This window comes from Podarcis vaucheri (genome assembly GCF_965113315.1).
Source record: "Podarcis vaucheri genome assembly, chromosome: 5".
Classification (NCBI taxonomy): domain Eukaryota; kingdom Metazoa; phylum Chordata; class Lepidosauria; order Squamata; family Lacertidae; genus Podarcis; species Podarcis vaucheri.
Window position 1 is genome coordinate 4324832 of NC_138763.1, and position 24657 is coordinate 4349488.

Genomic DNA, 24657 nt, shown 5'->3' on the forward strand with positions numbered 1-24657 from the left:
TGTTGATTAATTTTATGAAACAACATATTTTTAGGAATAGTTATTTGTGTGTGCGCCCCCCCCCCAAATACAGAGCATCAGAAAAAAATCCAGTATGAAAACTTTTTTATTGCACATTACTGTGTTGGGAAAGGTTCATGTAGGGTTCCTGTCTAATCAGAAAGATGAATTTAGTGGGGAGGTTTCTAGTTTCTTTCCAGACCTTCCACTAGATGACCCAAAATACTTGGGATTCTGGTTTACCAGTAATTTAAGACTCACAACAGTTTATACCGAATGGATTTTTATTTATAGATGATTAAGATTAATGTCAAAACATTACTTGCATACAGCTGTTTTTTAGGCACTGGAAAATGTTTGTCTCAGTTGTAGCATTTGAAAAGCAGATACAGTTTTGAATCAAGCCAAGATACTTGTAGCTAGCCATGCTCCTTTAGTTCCAGCTTAAATTTACCGTGTATTCTTCAGTATGAAGGTGACCTTTTTGACTTGCTGTGTCTAAATTTAAACTTTGGGGAAACTATCTAGTACTTTATTCTTTGGATGGTCTCTTAGACTTGGTTTTCTGAAAGCTTGCGCTGCATTGTTAATTCATGTCTCAACATTGATTTATCTTGTACTGAACCAGTAAGCTGGCACCAGTCCAGTTTTCTGGGTAGAAGCCTACTAATTGTCGTATCAGAAATTGAACATGGGAGGGAGGGTTGACTTTAATGAAATCTATTTGTTAAGAATGATATCAGCAAGAAGGATGGAGTTCTTAAAAGAACATTAGACTTCAGTCCACCAATGCTTCTTTTCAATGGATACTGTTCTCTTAAAGACATTACGTAGGGTCTACAGTGCAGCAAGGCAATTTGATGACCTTGCTGTGTCACCATATATTGCTGTATAGAACCATTGTATAATGTTAGGCAATAAAATTCCAGTGTCATCTGCAGCCTCTCTGATCATTTACAGTTTTATGCATCTACATGTTTGAGGAAATGTAGGACTATAAAGCAAGTTTCTTTAGTTTTTGATACCTGAAGCATACTCTTATTTTTTAATGGTGGTCGTGTCTAGATTAAATTTGGAGGCACGCTCAGCTCCCCAGCACAATAGACAAGGCATGGGATCCTGTTTTGAGGGTAAAAGCAATGCTTCTTGGATTCCTGCTTACCTGTCAACTGTATCAGAGACTTCTAGTGCATCCTTACTCCTTGCATTGGGATAGTGTTAATTCTTATGTTTTGATGGGGAAAGCTGGAAACTGAACGCGGCTAATTTGTTTAAAGCATAGTTTTGCTTCGTTTTTAAAGACACACTTAAAGTAAAGGCAGGAGCAGGGACCGAGCAACGAGAGCTCACCCCGTCATGGGGATTCGAACCACCGACCTTCTGATCGGCAAGTCCTAGGCTCTGTGGTTTAACTCACAGCGCCACCCGCATCCCTCTAGACAGAATACAAGCCACCAATTGCAGATGTGACCACATATATACTGTATATACATTTTCAATAAATGTCATGATGCTGAAATTTGCATGGAAGGCACCGTGATCTATAGCATGACAAGAGGTGGTGGATGGGCAGGCCAAGTGAGCCAGAACAGGCTGCAGCAGGCTCCCAGCCCCTGCCCTGCTGCTATGACTCCTCGGCCCCTAGGATCTAGTTGCCATGGCCGGCACCACGATTGGCTGCCATATGACACAGCTCACATGGAAATGCCATATTAATTTCATATGACTAGTTTTTAACGGTGCACACGTACAGTCATGAGCAAAGTAGAAGATGATATGGTAATCAGGACTGGATTGCTAGCAGTTACTGGAAGCAGCAGAAATTTGGTGCAGCTGACATCTCAAGGGTTATCATTGGTTGGACATAACCTACCCAACAATTTGATTATGAAATACTGCCCTGCATGTTTACAAAGATACCCTGAACTTCCTCTCTTAGAATCCGAGAAGTTTGCCTCATTCATTTATGAATACAGTTGATCTCATGAGTCACTTCTAAGTAGATTGGACATAGCAGTGGGTGATTCAAGTCCATCCATATGCTTAAAAAAAATTCTGTTGCACTTGCACACACATTGAGGTCCTGGGTTATTTTCATGGTGTAACAATTCCTTTTCTGTAGAATTCTTAGCAGTAGCAGAGACAGACTTTAAGCCTGTTCCCTAAAATCATGAGCGCACTCAGTTTTACCAAATCTTGTAAGCCAGCTGAGACGTCTAATTCACTCCTCGGCATAACTGTCTCGCAACATTTATTTATTTAGTTCAGCTTATTTTAGCCAGCTTGGCTCAGTACTTTCCCCTTGCTTGAAAAAGAAACTTACTTAAGCTGTTGGCGGGGAGCCTGTACTAAAGGGGAAAAATGAAGGACGATTCAACTGTTGTAAGGGAGAGGGGTTTGCTGGAATTTTGCAAAGAACGGGCGGGAGAGAGAGAATCCTGGAAAGTACTAGGACCCAAGACCAGTTCTAGTATAGACCACACAGGCTTTCTTTCCTGTAACTATTTCTCTTGTGGCATTTATGTGTTTTTTGGGTGGGGGTAGTTCCATGAAAATATCAACTTACAGGCTCATTTCTAATTTGCATATATAGTTAACATGTTCCTCATCATTTAAAAGATAATTTTCCAAAGTTTCATCTGGGAACAGTTTTCCAAAATGGCATTTTACATATGAGTAAAATAAATGTGGATCTCTATCATAGACTCATAGTCTCATAGAATTGTCAAGCTGGCAGTGAATTGTCAGATGTTATATTGATCACGTTACATTGGTCACAGGTCATTTGCCAGAAAACATGTTCTCCACCATTTCCAATAAACACTGCTGTTTGATATTTACCCACGAAACATTTGGTTTTTATGCATTTTGCTGCAGATTGATTTTAGAAATCCATTCCTATAGAGAAAATGCACAACCAAGTTACAGATACTTGAGGCTGAAAACCTGTTAAATATATTAGTCACATATTTTAAAGCACAGTAAAAATAAAGCACTTAAACTATCTGTTGCATACTTCTTGATTATTTTTGTACGGAAGACGAAGGCAGTCAACAAATAGTTTCATATTAATTTCAGTTAAATAATTTTAACTAAAACACAATATATGATTTAAAGAAACTTACAAATGTTACATCAGGCATAGGCAAACTCCGGCTCTCCAGATATTTGAGACGACAATTCCCATCATCCCTTGACCACTGGTCCTGTTAGCTTGGGATGACGGGAATTGTAGTCCCAAACATCTGGAGGGCTGGAGTTTGCCTGTGCCTGTGTTACATTATTCAACATGGAATCACCTGGAGGTAGAACATCACTTCTTCCTAAATTAGGCTTTAAAACTTCGGGCCATGCCAAGATAACTAAAGGAAACATCAGGTTCAGAGGGCTTGGCCTCACCCCCCCCCATGCCAGTATTACCTTTACCTCTTTTTAAATCAATAGGAATTGGATGCAGGTAGCTCTCTGCTGGGTTGCAGATTAAGTCCTTTTATTTCACTTGACATTCATCCATAATTCACTTTAAAACATTATTGAGGAAATTTTTTGAGATTAAGCACATACTGTTAATGAAGAAATAATTGTGTTGCTATACAGGAGGAATTTTGCGAGTGGAGTTGCTATGAATTCAGCGACACATGACTTGCTTTCTGCTGTAGCAGTAAAAATTGGAAGCCTATTAAAAATAGTCTTTCCCATATAAGGACCACTGTTCATGCTTGCCTGCTCTCGTGACAGCAGACAGAACAACCATACAGCTCTGCAGAGTCCCTCTTTTTGCTTAGCTTAACCAGCAGGGATACTTTTATTCTATAAAAAAGGAATAGCATTTCCAGAGTTCTTTTGGGAAGTTTGCCCTTTCTAATTTGTGGTATTAATATAGGTGGTCTGGCATGTTAGTCTAAAACAACATTGCAAAGTTAAGCTACTGCTTTGCTTCAGATTGCCCCATGCAGTGTGTGACTTGTGTACAGGTCTAAGGAATACATAGTCATGACTGCTTAGTCAGGCCTTCAGGTCCACTTGATTTTTCAGGCATTGGTCAGAAGTGGGCTAGGTGAAACTGGACCTTTTGGCTTCCTTAATATATTTGCCACATGGAAACATTATGAGTTGGTCTTGCACTGGAAGTGTGATTTTTGTACTCAGGTTTCTCAGTTTATGGCCTGTAGGCAGATTTCTTCTTGAGTTTGCAAACTTGTCACAATTAGGATTTTGGTAAAAGCCTCTTAATTTTCGCACTTTGTGTTTCTGAAGTCCATCTGTGTGCTGGGAGTTCTTGCTGGGAATTTCATTTCACAGAGCAGGGCAACAGTGCTAGATATATGCACTTAAATGTCTGCTATGACAACTGGCCATTGATTATTTATTATAATATAATATAATATAATATAATATAATATAATATAATATAATATAATATAATATAATAATACAATACATTTCTATACTGCTTCTTGAATCTAAAAGAGTTCCCAAGATATTTATTTATTTATTTATTTTGTTAGCTGCCATTCTATAATAATAATAATAATAATAATAATTTATTATTTATACCCCGCCCATCTGGCTGGGCCTCCCCAGCCACTCTGGGCGGCTGAATACAATATTTTCTGAATACAATTCTGAATACAATATTTTCCCGCTGCAACTGAATCACAGCTGCGATAACAAGTAGTAACGCATTTCAGATCAATTGATCAAAGCCAGCCATACCATTATAAGAACAAAAAATGTAGGCTACAATGGTTATTTGATTTAAAACAATCTTCCATTCTTTGTTTTGAAAAATAAATGATAAATAACAAAAAACATTCCATCCAGTTCTCCCAGTGACTGCCTTCATTTCGTGATAAGAGTACTGGTAATTTAAAAGTTGCACAATATTAATACACTACTGGCATGGTGTTATATTTATAATATTCAGCCCCAATGTTAATTTATTTTCTGCCCTTTGGTTCTTTGTTTTGCCCTCAGCACTTGCCCTACAACTGTGAATGCAGACAAGCTAGGAATGAAGAGAGTTGAAAACTCCTTCTTAAGCTATGCCTTGTGGGCAGGAGAGATGGTATTGTTTCACAGGGGTTGTTGTTGCGATTTTAAAATAAACCAAGTTCAAAAAAATACTCCTGCCGTAGTCGGCAAGGAGGAAGGCATGAGATCATCCTGCCCTCCTGTTTCAGGAAATCCTCCAAGCCTGGAACTAGCAGTATTTATTACAAACCTTATTTAAGTGCTTGAAGAGGAAAACATGCAGTCACATCAAATGCTTCCCTGATTGAGCCTGAGATTTGTTAAGAGGCTGATGGTTTAAGGGATTTTATGATGTTGTTAATTATGTTACGTGCAAAAACAAGGTAATGGAAAAACATAATAAACAGAAGCATTAAAACAATTATCATGTTACATAAACCATTTCTGTTTTTTTTTTACAATAATATTTATTAGTTTTCCAACAAATTGAACACAACACTACAAAAAACCAAAAAAGAAAAAACATACAATAATACAATACAATACAAAAAAAAACCACCAAAACAAAACTGCTAAACACTAACATACAACTAACAAAACAAAAACCATTTAAAACACAGTCCAATTTCAATATCTTATCTTTCTTTCACTAATTTCCACGACCTCCTCACACCTCCCTTTTTGTATTCCACTTCTATTAATTGTTTCAGCAATTCCTTTCCATCTTCCTCTGTTTTCTATCCTATAATTGTCTTAACACATTCTAACCTTATTTTTCCCTTTAATTCTCTAATAATCTATTTATACTTAATTCCTTATAACATTTCTACTAAAGCCATATAACTTCATTCCAACATCTTTCTAACATTCATTAATTTTACAGTATTTCTGTAAATAGTCTTTAAACTTTTTCCAGTCTTCTTCCACCGCCTCTTCTCCCTGATCTCGGGTTCTGCCAGTCATTTCCGCCAATTCCATGTAGTCCATCAACTTCATCTGCCATTCTTCCCTGGTGGGTAAATCTTGTGTCTTCCTACATGAATCATTTCTGATGGACAGTATGGAAATCTTTCAGATATAGATTATAGATATAGATACACACAGAGACACAGAGTGGGGAAAATATTTAATTCCGTTTCACTGGCCTGCCATATCAAGTTCCCAAGATCAGTGGCCGGTGTGATTGAGTTTTTGTTGCAGAATCCAAGCAAAAGCTGCTTTGTAGGCTTACTGGAGGAGTAAGAGCAGGCTTCCTCAAACTCGGCCCTCCAGATGTTTTTGGCCTACAACTCCCTTGATTCCTAGCAGGACCAGTGGTCAAGGATGATGGGAGTTGTAGTCTCAAAACATCTGGAGGGCAGAGTTTGAGGAAGCCTGCTCTTACTCCTCCAGTGTTGTTTTTTTTTAAAACACTGTAACGTATTTTGCCATTGCTCTACTTTTTAAAATGCTTTCCCCATGCAATATTTAAGGCTGATGTTAGGGAGAAAGGAATTCAAAGCACCCTTGGACACATTAACCTGGTGAACAGATCTGGGACATGGATGAGGGGCAAGGGCTGAAGCATTGGGCAGGTTTAATTATTTAATACCACAAGAATAAGGATCTACAGTGCTTTAAAGAGTTTCAGAGTTAAAAAACAAAGGCAGGTCCATGTCTGCAAAAGGGCTATAATTTTAAACAAGAAAATGGGTAGGTAGCATAGCAAAAAGATGGGGGCGGAGGTAGCAAGGGATGAAAGAGGAATTGAGCTCCACAAATCTATTGCGTGTACTTCACATATTCCCTCATAAAATTAGGGTGTTTTTGTAGAAATGCAGCAAATGCAGTTGAATTGTCTTGTAAAGGTGACTGCAACAAATTAGTCTAGTTTGGGATTAATTCATTAAACATTTGTGTATACATAGCATTTTAAAGGTTTTTGGCTATTGTCAGGGAACTGCCATCAGTGCCGGAGGGAGAGAGCAAAAGCCAGAGGGATTCCAGAGAGCATCCAGGGATCGGGAGAAGCAGCCCATCTTCTGGGGAAGAGAATCAGCGTAGCACCAGTGGAGAAGGGGGGCAGATGGGGGAAGCGGCGAGGCGGTCCCATGACTCCTTGCCTGGGACCAGCGGGGAGAGTAGGGGCCCTCCGCTGCCTATGCCCTCCTTGCGCAGAAGGCTTTCGCGCAGAGAGAGTAGGAGGAGACTAGGCGTCAAAGAGCTTCTTTGCTGGAAGAAGTTTAAGACGGATTCTGCCAGCGATTGAGTCAGCCACGGGTGAGTGGCTGTCCGGACAGAAAAGGTTCACTCAGGCAATCCAGCCAGGTGTTTGCACCCAGCCGGGGAGATAAGCACCGGCTTACGCACGAGCAACCCCTAGAACCATTACAGCTATACAGTTGGCTAGAGACATTTTCTTCTTTTCTTTTACCATATGATATTCCCTCCATGGATACTCCCCCCCCCCCATTTTTTCCAGTAAGGCTTTAGTTTTCCTGTAGACTTGTGGAAACAAGTAATTCTGATTCCTGAATGCCAGTCCAGAAGAGCAATTACACTCATTCCCAAATCAGCACCAGTGTGATTTTCATTTGAGCGCCGTTCTTTCATTTTATATAAAATTATATGCTGCATAAAACTTGGTTGTTGATTTTTTTTTTTTTACGTTAAAACATCCCAAATGTTTGACGCACTGTGAAGAACCTGCCGAGAGACCTGCACAGTCTCCTCCTCCCACCAAACTTCCCGGGAAAGCAGGGAATTTCCATCTCTGAGCTCACTTTATTGAAGGTGGAGACTTCAGGGAAGAAAATGGGCAGCCACATAAGGGGTGTGTAGCGGCTGTACATGCACAAGGTGCTGCAGTGTTGTCTCTTGCTGATTTCCACTACCGCTCTCAGATTCCTCTTCCTAAACCCCCATTCACAAAAACAGATTTCATTTGTAATTGTTTTGGCTTGGCTTGGCTTGGCTTGGCAATTGTTTTTTTTAAACTGGTCTCTGCGATTGCAAAATCTTGATAGTTCAGGGGAAAGGAGTTGAGCTTGCTTGACTTCAAAAGAGCCTGGCAAGTGGCACCACTAGAGAAACCTTTTCCTTTTATTGTCCCTTTTAGCTGCTATTTACAAAATAGCTTATTTTGAGCCACACATAGCTAATAATTTCCAGAAGGGTTGGCCGTGTTAGTCTGTCAATCAGTGGCAGTCTGTTGCATCAAAACCATGAGCTTGATGGCGCCATAATGAAAGAATAGCAAATTTATTAGGATGTAAGCTTTCGTGGACTAGAATCCATATCCTGCATTTTAAGTGTTTTAATGTATTTTAATTTTGTTTTTAAGTTGTATTCATTCAACTTGTTTTTATTATTGGTTGTTAGCTGCCCTGAGCCCGGCCTTGGCTGGGGAGTGCGGGGTATAAATTTTTTTTTTATTATTATTATTATTATTATTATTATTATTATTATTATTATTATCCTATATCCACATGTCCTACATTACCTGTGTTCTACAGATAAAGGTCACCTGCTTTTTTTCCTTATTCATTCAGTCTCATGTTATGTATTGTTTCTGTTTCAGATTTATCGCGGAACAGACTCTCGGAGCTGCCAGCAGAAACTTGTCTCTTTGTTTCCCTTGAGAGCCTTAATTTGTACCAGAATTGCATTCGCTATATTCCAGAAGCCATTCTGAACCTGCAGTCCTTAACGTTCCTGAATATCAGGTAACCGTGATATAAAAGTAGCAGCGCCCAACATTATGCAACTCTTGAAAAGCTCAAGCCAAAGGGACGCAGTGTAGGGGAAAGCAAGCAATTTCTGTGGGGAAAGCAAGCAATTCTTCACATTTCTACCATTCAGTGCTGGGGCCAGACTTGAATAAAAACACTGGCTGTGATTCAAAGAATTCTGCATGCATGTTGGGACTCTCTGGGTTTCCTGTTCTGACGGCATCTCCTTGTACTCAGTTCGAAAGCATGCCACTGCAAGTAGATAAATAGGTACCGCTGTGGCGGGAAGGTAAATGGCGTTTCTATCTGCTCTGGTTTCCGTCACGGTGTTCCGTTGCCCCAGAAGCGGTTTAGTCCTGCTGGCCACATGACCTGGAAAGCTGTCTGTGGACAAACGCCGGCTCCCTCGGCCTGAAAGTGAGATAAGTGCCACAACCCCATAGTCGCCTTTGACTGGGCTTAACCATCCAGGGATCCTTTACCTTTTAAAAATCCTCTGATTTTTAAGGCCACATTATTTGTAGTAAAAGCTGCTTAGCATGAAATATTCAAGTGTATGGTAGTAAAAACTTGAATTTCTGCTGACTTGATAGTAATAGGCTATCTTATTCATTGTGTCCTTTGTGTTAAATCAAGAAAAGTGCTTTAAGATGTTTGTACAGAGATAGAGATGTTTTTATTCAGGCACACTTTGGGTTTTATAAGCTTACCTTGTACCCTTTGTAAATAAGTTGCATTCTGGTTGATTGTTGTTTTTATTAGATTTATTGATAGGCAGTGATATATTCTGTTGTTACCTTGTATATTTTATTCTCTCTCGGACCACTGTTAGCTGCTTTGAGCACCGTTTGGAAAGGCAGGATACAGATTGAACTAGTAAATAAATAAAAGAGTGTAAAAATAAGTAATAGAGTTTGCTTTGGCACTATCCTCTAGCCAATTCAGTTTTGCCTAGTTTCCTTAATTTTTTTACAGTGAGTCTTTTTTTTATTCAAAGGATGTGAGTCAGAGGATAACTTCCCATTGTTGTGCATTTTAAAATATTTATTATGTGCTGCCAATTTATGTTGGACAGTCTATGCTGCTTGAGGAGAGGATTTTTCAGTACAAAGCTTAGGCTCCATGCATTAAAAATAACCACCCTTCTCTCTAGGCAAACTAAAGTATTTAGAAGCCACACAGAGTGGAGCAACTGCTTGTCAACAGTGTGATCCACTGAAAGGAAAGAAACATTGAACCGAGGGTTGATTTTCTTTTGGAAGGAAGGTATCCTGCCCCACCCATCCTGCTTCTAAGTCCTTGCTGTTTAAAGAAGAAGAGGAGAGACAGTGGTACCTCTGGTTACGGATTTAATTCAGTGCCACTTATGCGCACGCACGTGGTACGATAGAGCGCTTCTGTGCATGCGCACGGTGCACAGAGTGCTTCTGCGCATGCGCGAGCAGCGAAACCCAGAAGTATACACTTCTGGGTTTGCTGCAGCCATAACCCAAAGATTCTGTAACCTGGAGGTTATGCAACACGAGGTACCACTGTACTACTCCAAAATCCAACAAGCCCCCTCGACATAATCAAAAAACAATGGGAGGACGATATAAGCCATGAAATTAACCCTATCCAATGGACTAGAATGTGGTCTAAACCTCCCTTTAAATCCATCTCAGCTAGAAGAAAAGAACTCACCCTGAAACTCACAGATGGTACATAACATCACAGAAACTAGCACTGATTCGCCCAGGAGCCTGACCAAAATCCACAGGCACATACCTCCACATGTAGTGGGAATGTCCCAAAATCCAACAAGAATCCACCAACAGCATACGAATCAATCTGGCTAACCTTAAGATTGCCATACGTCTGGGGGGAATTTCTGAAAGGCGGTGCTTTGTTTGGATCTTAGGCGATTGAAAAATTGTGGTTTTTTTGTTGTTTTTGTAAAAGAAAGCTCAACAACTTTGGAGTTTTGGGGTCTTACTTAAATCTTAAGACAAATGACAAAGACAACCAACCAGACCAGCCCCAACCTCTCTCACCAAGGAAATACAACAAGCGAATAGAAAGAGAACCCACGCAAGTGATGCTGACACAAAACACCACACATACACTAATTAGAAGAATAGAAGATTACCACCCCACCCTTCCCCTCTTCCCCCCTCTTTTCTTCCCAACCTTATACTGCATGCAACACTGATGTCTCACGGCAAATTAAACTGATCTATAGAAAACACAACCTGAAAAAGAGACAGTGCACGTATTTTTGTAAACTAACTAATAAAAATCTTCTTTTTCCTCTTCTTCAAAAAAGAACAAGAGTTTTAATCAGTGATAGTTGAAGCCCTTGGAGTGGCCCTCTATATTGTCCATTTTTCCTGATTCTGTGAGGCACCTGTGTTTCATGGAAGTCTCCACATTGTAGTGCTGTTTAGCATTGCACTCCTCTTGAGATTTGAGGTTTGTAGCATGTTAGAATTCTTTGCTGCCGAACATTTGAAAACTGAGGAATCTTCTCCCACCAGAAGGCACAAACGCCATTTGTACTGCTTTGCCTTCAGCAGCCGGGAGGAGCAACCCACTGCAGGACTCTCTTCTTCTGTTGAAAAGAACAAACCTTCAAGGCCAGAGTTTCTTTTTCTAGCCCTTGAGATCGAGAGCTGTAATCACCAGCCTTCCACTTGCATCTGCTCATTGTAATTACTGTTTGCAAACACAGTATGGTTAACCTACTTCATCGTGCCTGATTCACTTGGTTACTATTTTTCCTTTCATGACAACGTACCTGAATTTGAACACAGTTTTCCGGTACAAGCCATTCCGTTGCTCCATTGCAGAGTTTACATGTGGGTTGTACATCTCTCTTGAACTGTTTATAGTTTGCTTTGTACTTGTGTTTTCTTCTGTTTCACTCTTGGGCGTGCTCCTTTATGTGGGATTTAAGGTCAAGTTAAATTAATGCTAGAAAGTCCAGCTGCAGTTGACTGTGGTTTCCTTTTTAGATGCATCACTGTATAAGATCCTCAGGCTGCCAGTTTTAGCCACATGGTTCCCTCCTTTACCCAGACAGGCATAAAGACTGAGATCTTAGATAGTACAGATGCACTTAGTTACCCAGATGACTTATCTCAAAGGAGGAAGATGAAGCAAATATTAGCCAGTTCCCACCAATTTATATCCAGCAACGCCATATAAATCCTTTCCCCATGCTACATAAGCTTTTTCTTCATAGTTAATAAAATGTGTAACAGCTGTGTTCTGATCCGTGGATGACCCGAGGCAATATTGCAACCTATGGATGAACCATTGATTCCAGACTTCAGATTTCTCGATTCCTGTCAGCTGCTGGTTTTCCCTGACTTTTAAAGTCATAATAATAATTTTATTGACTGGGTTGTCCCAGCCACTCTGGGCAGCTCTGAACAAGATATTTAAAAGCACAGTAAAGCACCAACCATTATAAACTGGTTATGCCAGCCTAAAGTTATTTCTTAAGGTTAACTATGTAACATGAAGAGATGGGCATTAATATTCAACACAGATTCACATACCACAGCTTGAAAAAGAAAATGCAGGTGACTGTCTTTCTGGCCATCTGAGCCTCTTTCCAATATAAAGCTTTCCATTTTTCCCTTTCTAAAATCAAGAGATTAAGGAACATCACTAACTTTTTTCTCTGCATGGAGGCCAATCGGATTCCCTCCATACATTTCAGGAAAAGTTACCCAGAAAATATGGCTAGGACTTAACTTTCCCCCTTTTTTGCCTTCACACAAACTACCTTTTCCCATTCCCTAACCTCTGCCATAAGGTAGTCTGGACATCAGATGGAAAGCAGCAAAGGAAACAAGTATTGCTCTAGGCTTTTTCCAGTGCTTTTGTTCCTCTTAATCTTTGGTTGGATGGCATTGACAGAAGACTGAAGCATGTTAACTGTATGATAGCTTTTTTCATTGTGATAACTGAGCTGTATGGAATTAGGGTTAATTCTTGGTTAGCAGGGATCTGTCAAGGAAGAAGAGCCGATGGTGAAATAACTCTCAAGTGATGTGATGGTGGTTTTCTTTATTCAGGAAGGTTAGTTTTGACAACTTGGTCCCATAAGTATGTGTAATAATAATAGGGGTTGCTTGTGCGTAAGTTGCCGCCACTCTTGGCTAGGTTGCCTGGTTAAACCTTTTCTGTCTGGACAGCCCTTCACTTCGTGGCTGTTTCAGTCGCTAGCAGAATCCGTCAGTGGGCGTTTCTTAAACCTTTTCCAGCATAAAAGCTGTTCGACGCCAGGTCTCCTCCTACTCTCCCTGCGCGGAAGTCTTCTGCGCAGGGAGGGTGTGGGTAGCGGAGGACCCGTACTCTCCCCGCTGGTCTCCAGCGAGGAGTCCTGGAGCCCTCTCGCCGATTCCCCCATCTGCCCCCCTTTATCCCTGGTGTTACGCTGATTTCCTTCCCCAGCTGATGAGCTGCCTCTCTCTCTGCTGGGCCCTTCTCCAGCATCACTAGGGAGCCTTGCCTCCGCCTCTGGCTCCGATGTCAGTTCCCTGACAGTATGGGACTTCAAACAGCTTGTGGGCATTTCTGTCTTCTGGCATAGCAAGCAAATGTGAAAAGCAATAAACTGTTTAATGCATATAAAACAGGACTCTGCAATTCTCTGAATCACAGCTTGGTGCATACACTGGAAGTTCTTCCAGTATTGCCTTTTAATTTCAACCCCAGAATTCAGTTCAGCTTGTCAGAAATCCTGCACAGCCATGATTTTTCTTCATAGTCATTTGACCCTGTGGATATAGCAGAAGATCCCCGCTGTTGATTAATGTGCCCAAACTGCCCTGCTCTTGTATTCTGATAACAGTGCATTTTGATTTTCTCATGCTGCACACGAACTGGTTATATGTTTCATCTAATGTTCTGACTATTTGCCTTTTTGTGTTTGTGTGTGTTTTTCCTTGTCTTCTTGAAAAGCCGGAATCAGCTTTCAACGTTGCCAGTTCACTTGTGCAGCCTGCCTTTGAAAGTTTTGATAGCAAGCAATAATAAGCTCGTCTCACTACCTGAAGAAATTGGGCAGCTAAGACACCTGATGGAGCTTGTAAGTTTTTTTAAATCCTTAATTGTCAATCTTTTATCAAGGAAGCATTAGCTTTCCCCCCAAACTGATTGTTAGGTAGACACCTTTTATGAATCAGGGATATCCAGGGATTGCCACACTCTACTAAACATATGTTGAGTAATCAGGATAAGAATTCCAGTATAAACATCCTGATATATCTTGAAGGTTATCCAAACTCTGATGTGTCCCAGAACACACATTTTAACATGATAGTCATGACTGCAAACGGAGCAGGGTGAATGCTATTTATGTGCTCTGTTTTTAAAGTTTGACATGCTTTCTTCAACCTTCCTAGAAATGAGTGGGATGGATAGGTGCCAAATTCTTGTGGTTTTCGTTTAGCTTTATGGTGAGCTGCTAAAGAGTGTTGAATTTGTTTAAACAATGAGATGTTGACACATTGAGAGCCACAAGTGATTTTTGTGTGTGTGTGCTTACATCCTTTTGACGGAATCGTTAGAATTATGGAGGTTATCATTGTATTTTCCACTGATAGCCTGTGGGCTTTCTGATGTGTTAACATAGTAGCTATAATTAATTAATATGTTTGTTTGTTTATTTATACACCGCTTGATTGTAAAAATCCTAAAAGCGGTTTACAAAAATATTTAAACAATAAATTTGAGAAAAATTCACAACCTTACTTTAAAACAACTTTAAAAGTTGAACTACTGAAACATTAAAATTACCTCAATTTTCTAAGCATCCGGTAGGTTGTCTAAACAATTATGTTTTTAGCAGGCACTGAAAGAGTACCTTGAAGGAGCTTGCTTGATCTCAATAGTCAGAGAGTTCCAAAGTGCAGGTGCTGCCACATTGAACGACTGAGTTCTTACAAATGGGTATTATGTGGCACCTGTAGCAGTGCCAGTCACGCCGATGGAAGCGGACGAGTGGGCACATGTAGGGAAAGGCAGTCCCGTAGATAAACAAATAAACTGGTTCCAAGTTGTTAAGGGAGTTGTATACTAGGAGTATACTAGTAGGAGTATACTAGGAGTATACAATTCCAAGTTGTATACTAGGAGTAACACCTTGAACTTAGCCTGGTGGCAAATCGGCAACCAGTGCAGACCTCTGAGTACAGGTGTTACATGCTGACAAGGCCTCACTCGTGTCAGCAGTTGTGTTGCCACATCCTCGCTGTGTGAGGGAAGCCCCACGTAGAGCGCATTGCAATAATCCATTTTTGAAGGGACCAACACATGAACTGCTGCAGCTAGGCTTTCCTGGCCCCAGAATGGCCACAGCTATCAAACCAGCTGGAGTTGGTCAAAGGCACTTCTAACCGCTGAGGCTGCCTGAGCCTCCAATGGCACAGCTGGATTCAGAAGCACCCCAAACTGCGAACTTGCCCCTTCAGGGGGAGTGCAGCCCCACCCAGGGTAGGCAACTGACACGGGAGCTACTTGCCCACAGTGCCTCCATCTTGCCAGGCTTCAAGCTCAGCTTGGTGCTCCTCATCCATTTCACCAAGCTATCTGAGTGACATTTATTATTCAGTCTTTCACAGTTTTGTATTGGCAGGTCTCTTGGAATGCATTTTTACAAAACTCCTTATTAGCTTTGATGTTTTAATATTACAGGACTGTGCATTTATTACTACATTCCTGATTTGCATTTCTGGGCTGTACGTTCTGTTGTTTCCGAAGTATGTCTCTAGTAAATGATTAGCATATTTTGGTAGCCTCCTTCTTGCTGTTTTTAATATGCATGTATGCATTCCTGACCTCTGTAATTTGGATATGACATCTGAAGGCAGCCCTGTTTAGGGAAGCTTTTAATGTTTGATGCATTGCTGTATTTTAATATTTTGTTGGAAGCAGCCCAGAGTGGCTAGGGAAGCACAGCCAAATAATTTAAATAAATAAATTATTATTATTATTATTATTATTATTATTATTATTATGTCACCTGGCTTGTTTTTCTGACTGGTAGCAGCACATTAGATGCTCAGAGGCTGGGTACTGAACTATTGTACATTCAAAGGATGCTGTGCATACCATGAGTTATTGATCCTCTCCAAAGAGGAGGTATTCTCCATGTGTACAATGGGCTTAAATCTCGTGACTTTTCATTCACAAGACAAAGCTTTGAACTACTGAAATGGTGTTTATATCATGGTGCACATCATTAAAATCGTTAAACCACAGCTCACTCCTCTTCATGATTTTCTAGGATGTAAGCTGTAATGAAATACAGACAGTTCCATCACAGATCGGCAGTTTATATTCTCTACGGGACCTGAACCTCAGAAGAAATCACCTGGTGCATTTACCTGAAGGTGAGAAATGCAGGGGAGAAGTTGTCTACAAATCCTCTTATTTCCAAAATCAAATTGTTTGCTACACGCGAATGTCTCATCTTCTTCTGCAGTTATCGTATTTTTCGCCCTATAGGACGCACCGGCCCATAGGACGCACCTGGATTTGGGGGAGGGAAATAAAGGAAAACATTTTTATTCCCACCCTCCCCCAGGCGCGGGGCTGGGGCGGGGGAAGCCCGAGCTTCCCCTGACCCCAGCCCCCAGAACGGGAGCCACCGACCCCTCTCGCTCTCAAGGCTTCAGCGAAATCCTGCATTCGCCCCATAGGACGCACACACATTTCCCTTTCATTTTTGGAGGGGAAAAAGTGTGTCCTATAGGGCGAAAAATATGGTAATTGACTACAGTGTTTTTCATGCGTGTGTCTTTTCTCCTACAGAGCTTGCCGAGTTGCCTTTGATTCGGTTAGATTTCTCCTGCAATAAAATCACAACAATCCCGGTTTGTTACCGTAACCTCAGGCACTTACAGACAATCACCCTAGATAACAACCCACTGCAGTCACCCCCTGCACAGGTAATGTATCATCTAATGTTAGAACACTATTCTCAACCAGAATACACTTTCTCTTAAGAGTAGCAAAGAAGTCCATAGGAGGAAATCTTTTACTTTTCAGCTTAATGCAAGCTTTGCATCAGGATGTGCTCTTTGTCTTAGGATACAATTCACTCTGGCAAATGAAAAATTCTTGGAAACAAATTACACATGCTGTTTAAACCTTAGCGTTGGGAAGCTGACATTTGCATGCATTGCTTGAGATTTTGCTGTTTCTATGCTGACTGATGCACAGCGCACAAGCAAATAATGATGCAGCAGATAGTGTGTGCAAACCACTACAAAAAAACAGCTGCTTATGTGTATATACGCACTGCACCCTCAGTGTAAGAATGCTGGCCAGAAATGATTGCTTATGCCAAAAAAGTTAGCGATCTTAGGAAAGATAGGACTAAGTTGCATAGGAGAGGACATATAATTCATATGACGTGTGTGGTACCTCGGGTTACATATGCTTCAGGTTACAGACTCCGCTAACCCAGAAATAGTACCTCGGGTTAAGAACTTTGCTTCAGGATGAGAACAGAAATTGTACTCCGGCGGCAGCAGGAGGCCCCATTAGCTAAAGTGGTGCTTCAGGTTAAGAATGGACCTCCGGAATGAATTAAGTACTTAACCCGAGGTACCACTGTACTCATTTGCTGGAGGAGAAATACTAAGCAGACAGTTTCATAACTGCAGAATGGTTCAGCCCAACTTCGGATGGGGGAGGCAGGCAAGTCACAAGAAGGCTATAAAATCAATGCCAGAACAGCTGCACTGCCTGCCCATGAACTTCCAGGAAGTATTTAAAGGTGTTTTATTGTGTGGAGCCATAAATGGCCTGGGAACATCATTACATTGTGAGCCACAGACCTCAGCACCCTAGCGCGTGTGTTGTGTGTGTACTAAAAGGTTCTTGCATAATTTCCAGAAGACCCTTACAGTTCCTTACCTCACTCACTGAGGGCGGCATTTCAAATCCTTGGGCAACAGTGGTAACAGCTGATTATTTTAGTTCTCATAGTGAAGGCAGTCAAATCCTGCCCCAACTCTAATTGCAAGAACAACATGGACTCATATAGGGACAGCTAACCCTTTGTACAGTGGTGCCCCGCAAGACGAATGCCTCGCAAGACGGAAAACTCGCTAGACGAAAGAGTTTTCCGTTTTGGAGGTGCTTCACAAAACGAATTTCCTATGGGCTTGCTTCACAAGACGACAATGTCTTGCGAGTTCCTGCGGGTTTTTTTTCCTTCCCCCCTTTTTTCTAAGCCGCTAAGCCGCTTATCAGATGATCTGATCAGCAGATAAGCCGCTAATAGCGCTAATCCTCTAATCCGTCAATGGGCTTGCTTCGCAAGGAAAAAACCGCTAGACGAAGAGAATCACAGAACGGATTCTTTTCGTCTTGCGAGGCACCACTGTACTCTCATTTAATTGTATTATAACGTACTCTGTTTTATTTTTTATTTTTTAAAGTCTTCCCCAAAACACCTCCCCCAGAGAAGCCTGCCAGAGCCTGATACTGCAGTCATCTGAAGGAGGGAAAGTGTCAGGGTTGCTTCCAGATCCTAGCTCACAGAGGATCACGCCAGCCAGCGATCATTAAATAAAAGTCTTTATTGAGTTACAGTCTCCATTCTCAAGCTGCTGCGCGCAACTCTACGTCTTATGCTTAGATCGGCGAAGCTCCGTCTGAGTCTCCGCCCCTTGTGCACCAACTTAATATCCTAGCCCTGCTCCACCTTTTCCGCCTGACAGTTCTCCTCTGGGTCCCTCTGCCCCCCGGGGTCTCTTCCTTCCGGGATTCTTCTGACGCTGACCCCCCGGACCCTTCTGTCTCCTTGCGCCGGGCTTTAGGACCTGGCTCCCTTTCCGGGCTGCCTACTGCGCCACCTTCCTGTGCATTTGAACTTGGCGCGCGCGCCCAACCTTCCACTTTCCGTCTAACCGTCTCTTCGCTCCCCGATGGAGGTGTGGCCACTCCTGACTCGTGCCCTCCCTCCTGTTGTGAGCTGCCAGCGCTTGATCCCTGGCGCCCTTCCTCATCCCTGCTCTCTGGCGGTGACGCTGGTCCCGATTTCCAACTGCTCCCCTCTGAGTCCCCTCTGGCTCTATCTTCCTGGGGTGTCCCCCTAGTCTCCCCCCTTGCCCTGGCCACTGGTGCTCCTTTTTGTGAATCTTCTGATTCACTGGAAAGACTCGGAGATCTCGGGTCGTCGTCATCACTCATCTTTTCTTCTGCCTCCTCCCCCTCGCTCTCTGTTTCCTCACTTTCCCTCGCCTCTGCTCCTGAACCCCTGACAGAAAGCATTATTGTTAAAATCTACATTGACCTGATTCATATGCAACATTCAACCAAAATTAATTTTTATATCTGGTTTAATGTGAATTGAGTGAGCATGTTGGCGTACATTGCACAGACGTTCCCAGTTCCACCCTTCCCTGGCTCTTGTCGCAATGCCAGGTAGGAAACAAACCAAGGGCCGGCTTTCTGCTACATGCAAAACAGCACCTGTGGTTTGCTGCTCTTCAAACAAGCCACGAGCTACAGCCAGGCTTCGTTCTTGGCTTGTTGCTCGTGGTTTCTTGAGCGATCTAATAAATAGGAAGAAGAACTCGAGGTGCAAAAATGTAGCTTGTTTATAAGTGCAATAGGCATTTTGGAAAATTCATTCAAGGACACAGCATAAATAGAATAAGGAATAACAGATACAGAATTTTCTAAAAATTATAATAAAATACAAATAATGAATGTAGACTATTAGAGAATGTATCATCATAAGCTCACAGTAGCCAAATAAAAATACCAATTTTCTTTTGGTAATGTTTACCGCAAACATTAAAATATAATGGCATATATGTTAATCTAACAACCAAATTAAAAATATATTCCTAAATAAAAGATAATCCCCCCAAATACATCCTTTCAAACTGAGAAAAAGCCTGAACAATAAAAAATAGCAATGATAAAAAATATATAACCTAAAGTTCTCTGTAAGAATTCAGAATTATCATGATAACCAACATAGATAAAATGACCATTTTAAGCAGTAATTCTCTCACTCAGGGGATATTAACTCCTGTTGCATGAAGAATCCAAAATGAAACTTTTTATATCCACTTGAACCAATTGCCTGTGGAGACATGTGCTGCCAAATAGAGCAGAATTGGAAGGGGGAAATCTTCTTTTACCAGATGAACTGTTAAAGCCTAGTCAGATGAAATGGAAAGAGAACTTTAACCCCTTGCTAGCATAAAAGATCCTGAACGTACATGAAGAGGTAGAATAAAGGATCTGGAAACAGATGGCGAAACAAAACAGAACAACGAAAGGGAACTCCTGTGAGTGCATTCACATCAAAGAGAGGAAATCCATTTTCTCATTGAGCCCTTTTGGGATTTGTCTGCGCAGGGCAAGGATCCAATACAGCTCCCTCTTTAAGAACAACCTGACATGATGCTGATGGATCATCTCAATGACCCAGTGTGTTTTCTCTCCCATGCCTCTTTTCAAAGCTCTTATGATCTGGCCAATGCAGATCATTTCACATGAGCACTTGAAGTTATTGTGTGCATTAACTTCAAAGGGTTTACTCTGAGTATGACTGGCTACAATATCTATTATACTGTTACCCTGTTTTTCCTCTAGAGTACTCAGCTTAATTGTGGTTTGTAAACAATCCTTTGGACTGGCAATTTGTTCGGTGTTTAACTTTTTTTTTAATATAAAGAAATCTAATATATAATATATTAGTTGCAATAGATAGCAATTGTTTGTGTATCATTTCCAAATATTCATGATGGTTTTCCCACCCCCTTTTTTAAAAAAGATATGCATAAAAGGAAAAGTCCACATATTTAAGTATCTGAATATGGAAGCATGCAAAGTAGCGCCAGATCTTCCAGATTACGACAGGCGGCCAATGGGGTTTGGTTCTTGGTAAGTGCGCACAGATTTCAGATTCACTGTTTCTTAAAAGAATCTTTGTGGATAATTTTTCCTTTTCTGTATTAAGATGTTAGCGGGCTTTGTTGTGGGAGCAGAGAAATCTCATTGTGCTGTTATGTTTAACCTTCTGTGCCTGGTTGTATAAGATCTCTGGCCTAACCACAGGTGAAAGTGTTGATCTCCTTTCCCATGATGAAGCTGTGGTGCTCTTGGCAGAGTCTCCTTTTGGCTTAGCCGGGCAACATTCATCTCTGAGCGGTCAGCCGCATCATGAGTTGCTAAATTAAGGTGATGGGGGCTAGGAATGCAGCTTGTGTTTATATCATGCAGTACTGAGTAATGCAAGTCGATGAAGCAAGGCCCTGGAGGAAGGAGAGAGAGCAGTGAGCACGCTGAACCACAGACAGTTTAAGGCAGGGCACGGAAGTCAATGAAATACAAGTTGGAGAACCATAAATGCGTAAATAAGAAGCAGGCTAGTCTGGTTGTGGCCGGGTCTCAGTGAAAAGGGGAACTTGAGCAGCCAGCCAGAGAGTTCCTTCTCTAGTCTGGTCCCTGCATCCAAAAATACGTTTCATTACACAGCCAGTGTGGGCATTTTTGGGTATTCCGTTTGTTTTTTTCAGAGTCTCGGTTTTTAATGTTAAAGCCTGTGTGTGTGAATATGAGAGAGAGAGAGAGAGAGAGAGAGAGAGAGAGAGAGAGAGAGAGAAAAGGGGTGGGGTGAGTATATTAATATACAGTGGTACCTCGGGTTACATATGCTTCAGGTCACGTACGCTTCAGGTTACAGACTCTGCTAATCCAGAAATAGTGCTTCAGGTTAAGAACTTTGCTTCAGGATGAGAACAGAAATCGTGCTCTGGCGGCGTGGCAGCAGCAGGAGGCCCCATTAGCTAAAGTGGTGCTTCAGGTTAAGAACAGTTTCAGGTTAAGAACGGACCTCCGGAAGGAATTAAGTACTTAACCCGAGGTACCACTGTACATCAAAATTGCCAGTAGGTTTTCCCAGGGGAATTATCCACCCCTTGCTGAACGGTGCAGCAGGGAAAGGGAGAAGGGGCAGCAGAATGCCCTGTGCCGTGGAAATGGAAACTGTGACCTTAGGCTCTAGAAGGGGCAATCCCGGCAGGAGAGCTGAGTGAGTGAGACAGGCAGATGTATTTGGCAACATCTGTGTAGTGCTTCCTCTTCCTGCCTGGTGCAGCCTTGCTAGTCAGGCCAGCAGAGCAGCAGCAGATAAATCAAAGGGAGGAGCAGGAGATGGTGGCAAGATGAGTGTGCAGCACTGGCTGCTACAACAATTCTGGCTGCCCCGAAGGTGAATTTCTTGGCCCTGAGACAGTAAAATGCAGGAAACTCAGCCCTACAGCAGCTGTGCTTGTGGCGGCCTCTGTTTCTGGTTTTTAGTGCAAGGCTTCCTGTGACTGAGAACCAGCTGCCCTCTGCCCCAGCTAGGACTAATAATAATAATAATAATAATAATAATAATAATAATAATAATAATGCTGCCCATAAAACAATTAGGATATCCAATGTCGGGGCAGTAAAAAGAATAGCAATGAAAAAAACCTGGAGTAGGTCTAAGCAAGTTGTTTATTGGGTTAATGTTTACCAACATTAAAAGGTTCCCGAAACAGGACTGCCTTCAGATGTTGGCAAAAAGTCATATGATTGTCTCTTTGCCCTTTGATTGGGGGGGGCATTCCACAGGGTGGGCACAACTACCAAGAAGGCCCTATATATTATGCCAGCTAAGCAAATCGGCTTATATTTGCATATTTTATTCTTCTGGTAGTCCTGGAAAGGGGGGGGGGGGTTATGTAGGGCACGGAATAACCTCCCATGATTACTTGAAATCCAGTTCAGTGAATCATCTGTCCACCCAATCATGAAATCAGAATTTCAGCTTTTGAGACTTGACCAGGTGTTGCCCACTTGCTTCCAGATTTACCTTTGCTCAGAAGTTGCTGCATTCTAAAATGGAAGTGTTGAACTCTGTGTTCTTCAGCAATTGCATGGTACAGTTGTAGAGTACCCACATCCTACTTAATACAATTGCATGGAGAATCACCGTACTAACAGTTGCACAGACTCAGCTCTGTTGTCATCCTTAATCAGGAATACTCTAACACAGGGGTCAGCAACCTTTTTCAGCCGGGGGCTGGTCCACCGTCCCTCAGACCATGTGGTGGGCCGGACTATATTTTGAAAAAAATAATGAACGAATTCCTATGCCCCACAATAACCCAGAGATACATTTTAAATAAAAGCACACATTCTACTCATGTAAAAACACACTGATTTCCGGACCGTCCGTGGGCCGGATTGAGAGAGCGATTGGGCCGGATCCGGCCCACGGGCCTTACCCCTGATCTAGTCCAACCCCCTGCAATGGATTAGGAATCTCAGCTAAAGCATCCATGACAGATGGTCATCCAACCTCTACTTGAAAAACCCCAGTGATTCTACCACCTTCCTGCTCTTAATACATTTATGACAACAACCGTCCCACTGCATAGTTTCCTAGCCCAGAAACTTTTCATGCTCTTCCCCACTTGCTGCTGGCCTGACATTTGTATGCACATGATGTAACAGGTCGGCATTGCCACGTCCAGAGTTCGCCTTGCGCTTGGTGGCGCAGCGTGGACCACAGACTGCAGGAGCAGCAGCTCTTTGGTTCTCAGAGCTTGCAAAGGCAGCAGGCCGGATTGAGAAGGCAATTGGGCCACATCCAGCCCCCAGGCCTTAGGTTGCCTACCCCCTCTAACACTACATATACATGCAGAGAAGAAGTGAGGCATGCCACAGTAGGTGTATTAATGGCAACCTGCCGCTTCTGACACATTGGCTGCCGCCTGGCTTGAAGTACTTAATGCCGGCAGTCCTAATGTTTGCAACACACTTCCTGTAAACATCTGTTGCTGAGCTCTGCCCTCTTAGATTGCAGCTCTCTCACAGCGGAGACTCTTCTGCACACACAGTGCCACATAATTAATAATTACAAGTTGCATTCCAAGCAACTGATTTTCAATGCAAGTGACAACCAGCCGCAGCCTAATCAGCAATTAGCAATGCCTGGGTGGAGCCGTCCGTTTGCTGAACTTCCCATTTGCCCATTATTACTGTCTTGCTACAGATTTCCCTGGGGCATCTAGTGCCAGTAGGATAGTTGATTCATTGTTAAATGCCCATTTGCAGTGGGCCAGGCGAGCCTCATTATTATGCCTCTGCTGTCTGTGGCAGTTTCCATATACTGTGTCTGTGATGGCCGCAGTATTGAACTGTCTAGTCACTACAGTGGTGCCCCGCAAGATGAATGCCTCGCAAGACGGAAAACTCGCTAGACGAAAGAGTTTTCCGTTTTGGAGGTGCTTTGCAAAACGAATTTCCTAAGGGCTTGCTTCTCAAGACGACAATGTCTTGCGAGTTCCTGCTGGTTTTTTTCCCTTCCCCCCTTTTTTCTAAGCCGCTAAGCCGTTTATCAGCTGATCCGATAAGCTGCTAAAAGCCACTAATAGCGCTAATCCGCTAATCCGTCAATGGGCTTGCTTCACAAGACGAAAAAACCGCTAGACGAAGAGACTCACAGAACGGATTCTTTTCGTCTTGCGAGGCACCCCTGTATGTACATTTAGAGCAGAGATAGCTTACTCTGTGCTCTGTATCCTCTTGCTGAGTTCCTAGTACCATGGATGTCATGCCTGTTTCTGGCAATAAATTAAATGCATAAAAACTTCCCTCAACTTCCTTCAGGGCTGATTTGAAACACATTCAAAATATTTTATGAATTAATAATGGTTAACTTTTTAAAAATGCATTATTTAATATTTTGAGTATAACCATGTTCCAGTTTTTGTAAACCATATTGAGTTCAGACATTTTGGGTACAATTCAGCATTGCGCTACCACTGACATTCTGTCTGCACAAGCATATCAGCCTGCTAGACATAATCTTCCTGCCTCTCTGTACACTGTTCTGGGGGTTCTCTTCGACAGCTCCCCCCCCATCAGTTTCAAGGGTACATGGGTGGAGAAGACATGGGAAAGCCCTGTT

At 42.1% G+C, this 24657-nt stretch overlaps 1 protein-coding gene across 1 annotated transcript in view; it reads left to right on the plus strand.

The window, feature by feature from the left end:
• Positions 1-24657, plus strand: part of LRCH3 (leucine rich repeats and calponin homology domain containing 3) — a gene marked incomplete at its 5' end in the record, with an annotated part of 79668 nt that overhangs the window by 18060 nt on the left and 36951 nt on the right. Inside the window, 5 exons of the mRNA XM_082224101.1 lie at positions 8534-8678; positions 13638-13764; positions 15964-16069; positions 16491-16627; positions 20482-20591. Coding sequence (XP_082080227.1) covers positions 8534-8678; positions 13638-13764; positions 15964-16069; positions 16491-16627; positions 20482-20591 — 625 coding nt within the window. The remainder of the gene's footprint in view (positions 1-8533; positions 8679-13637; positions 13765-15963; positions 16070-16490; positions 16628-20481; positions 20592-24657) is intronic.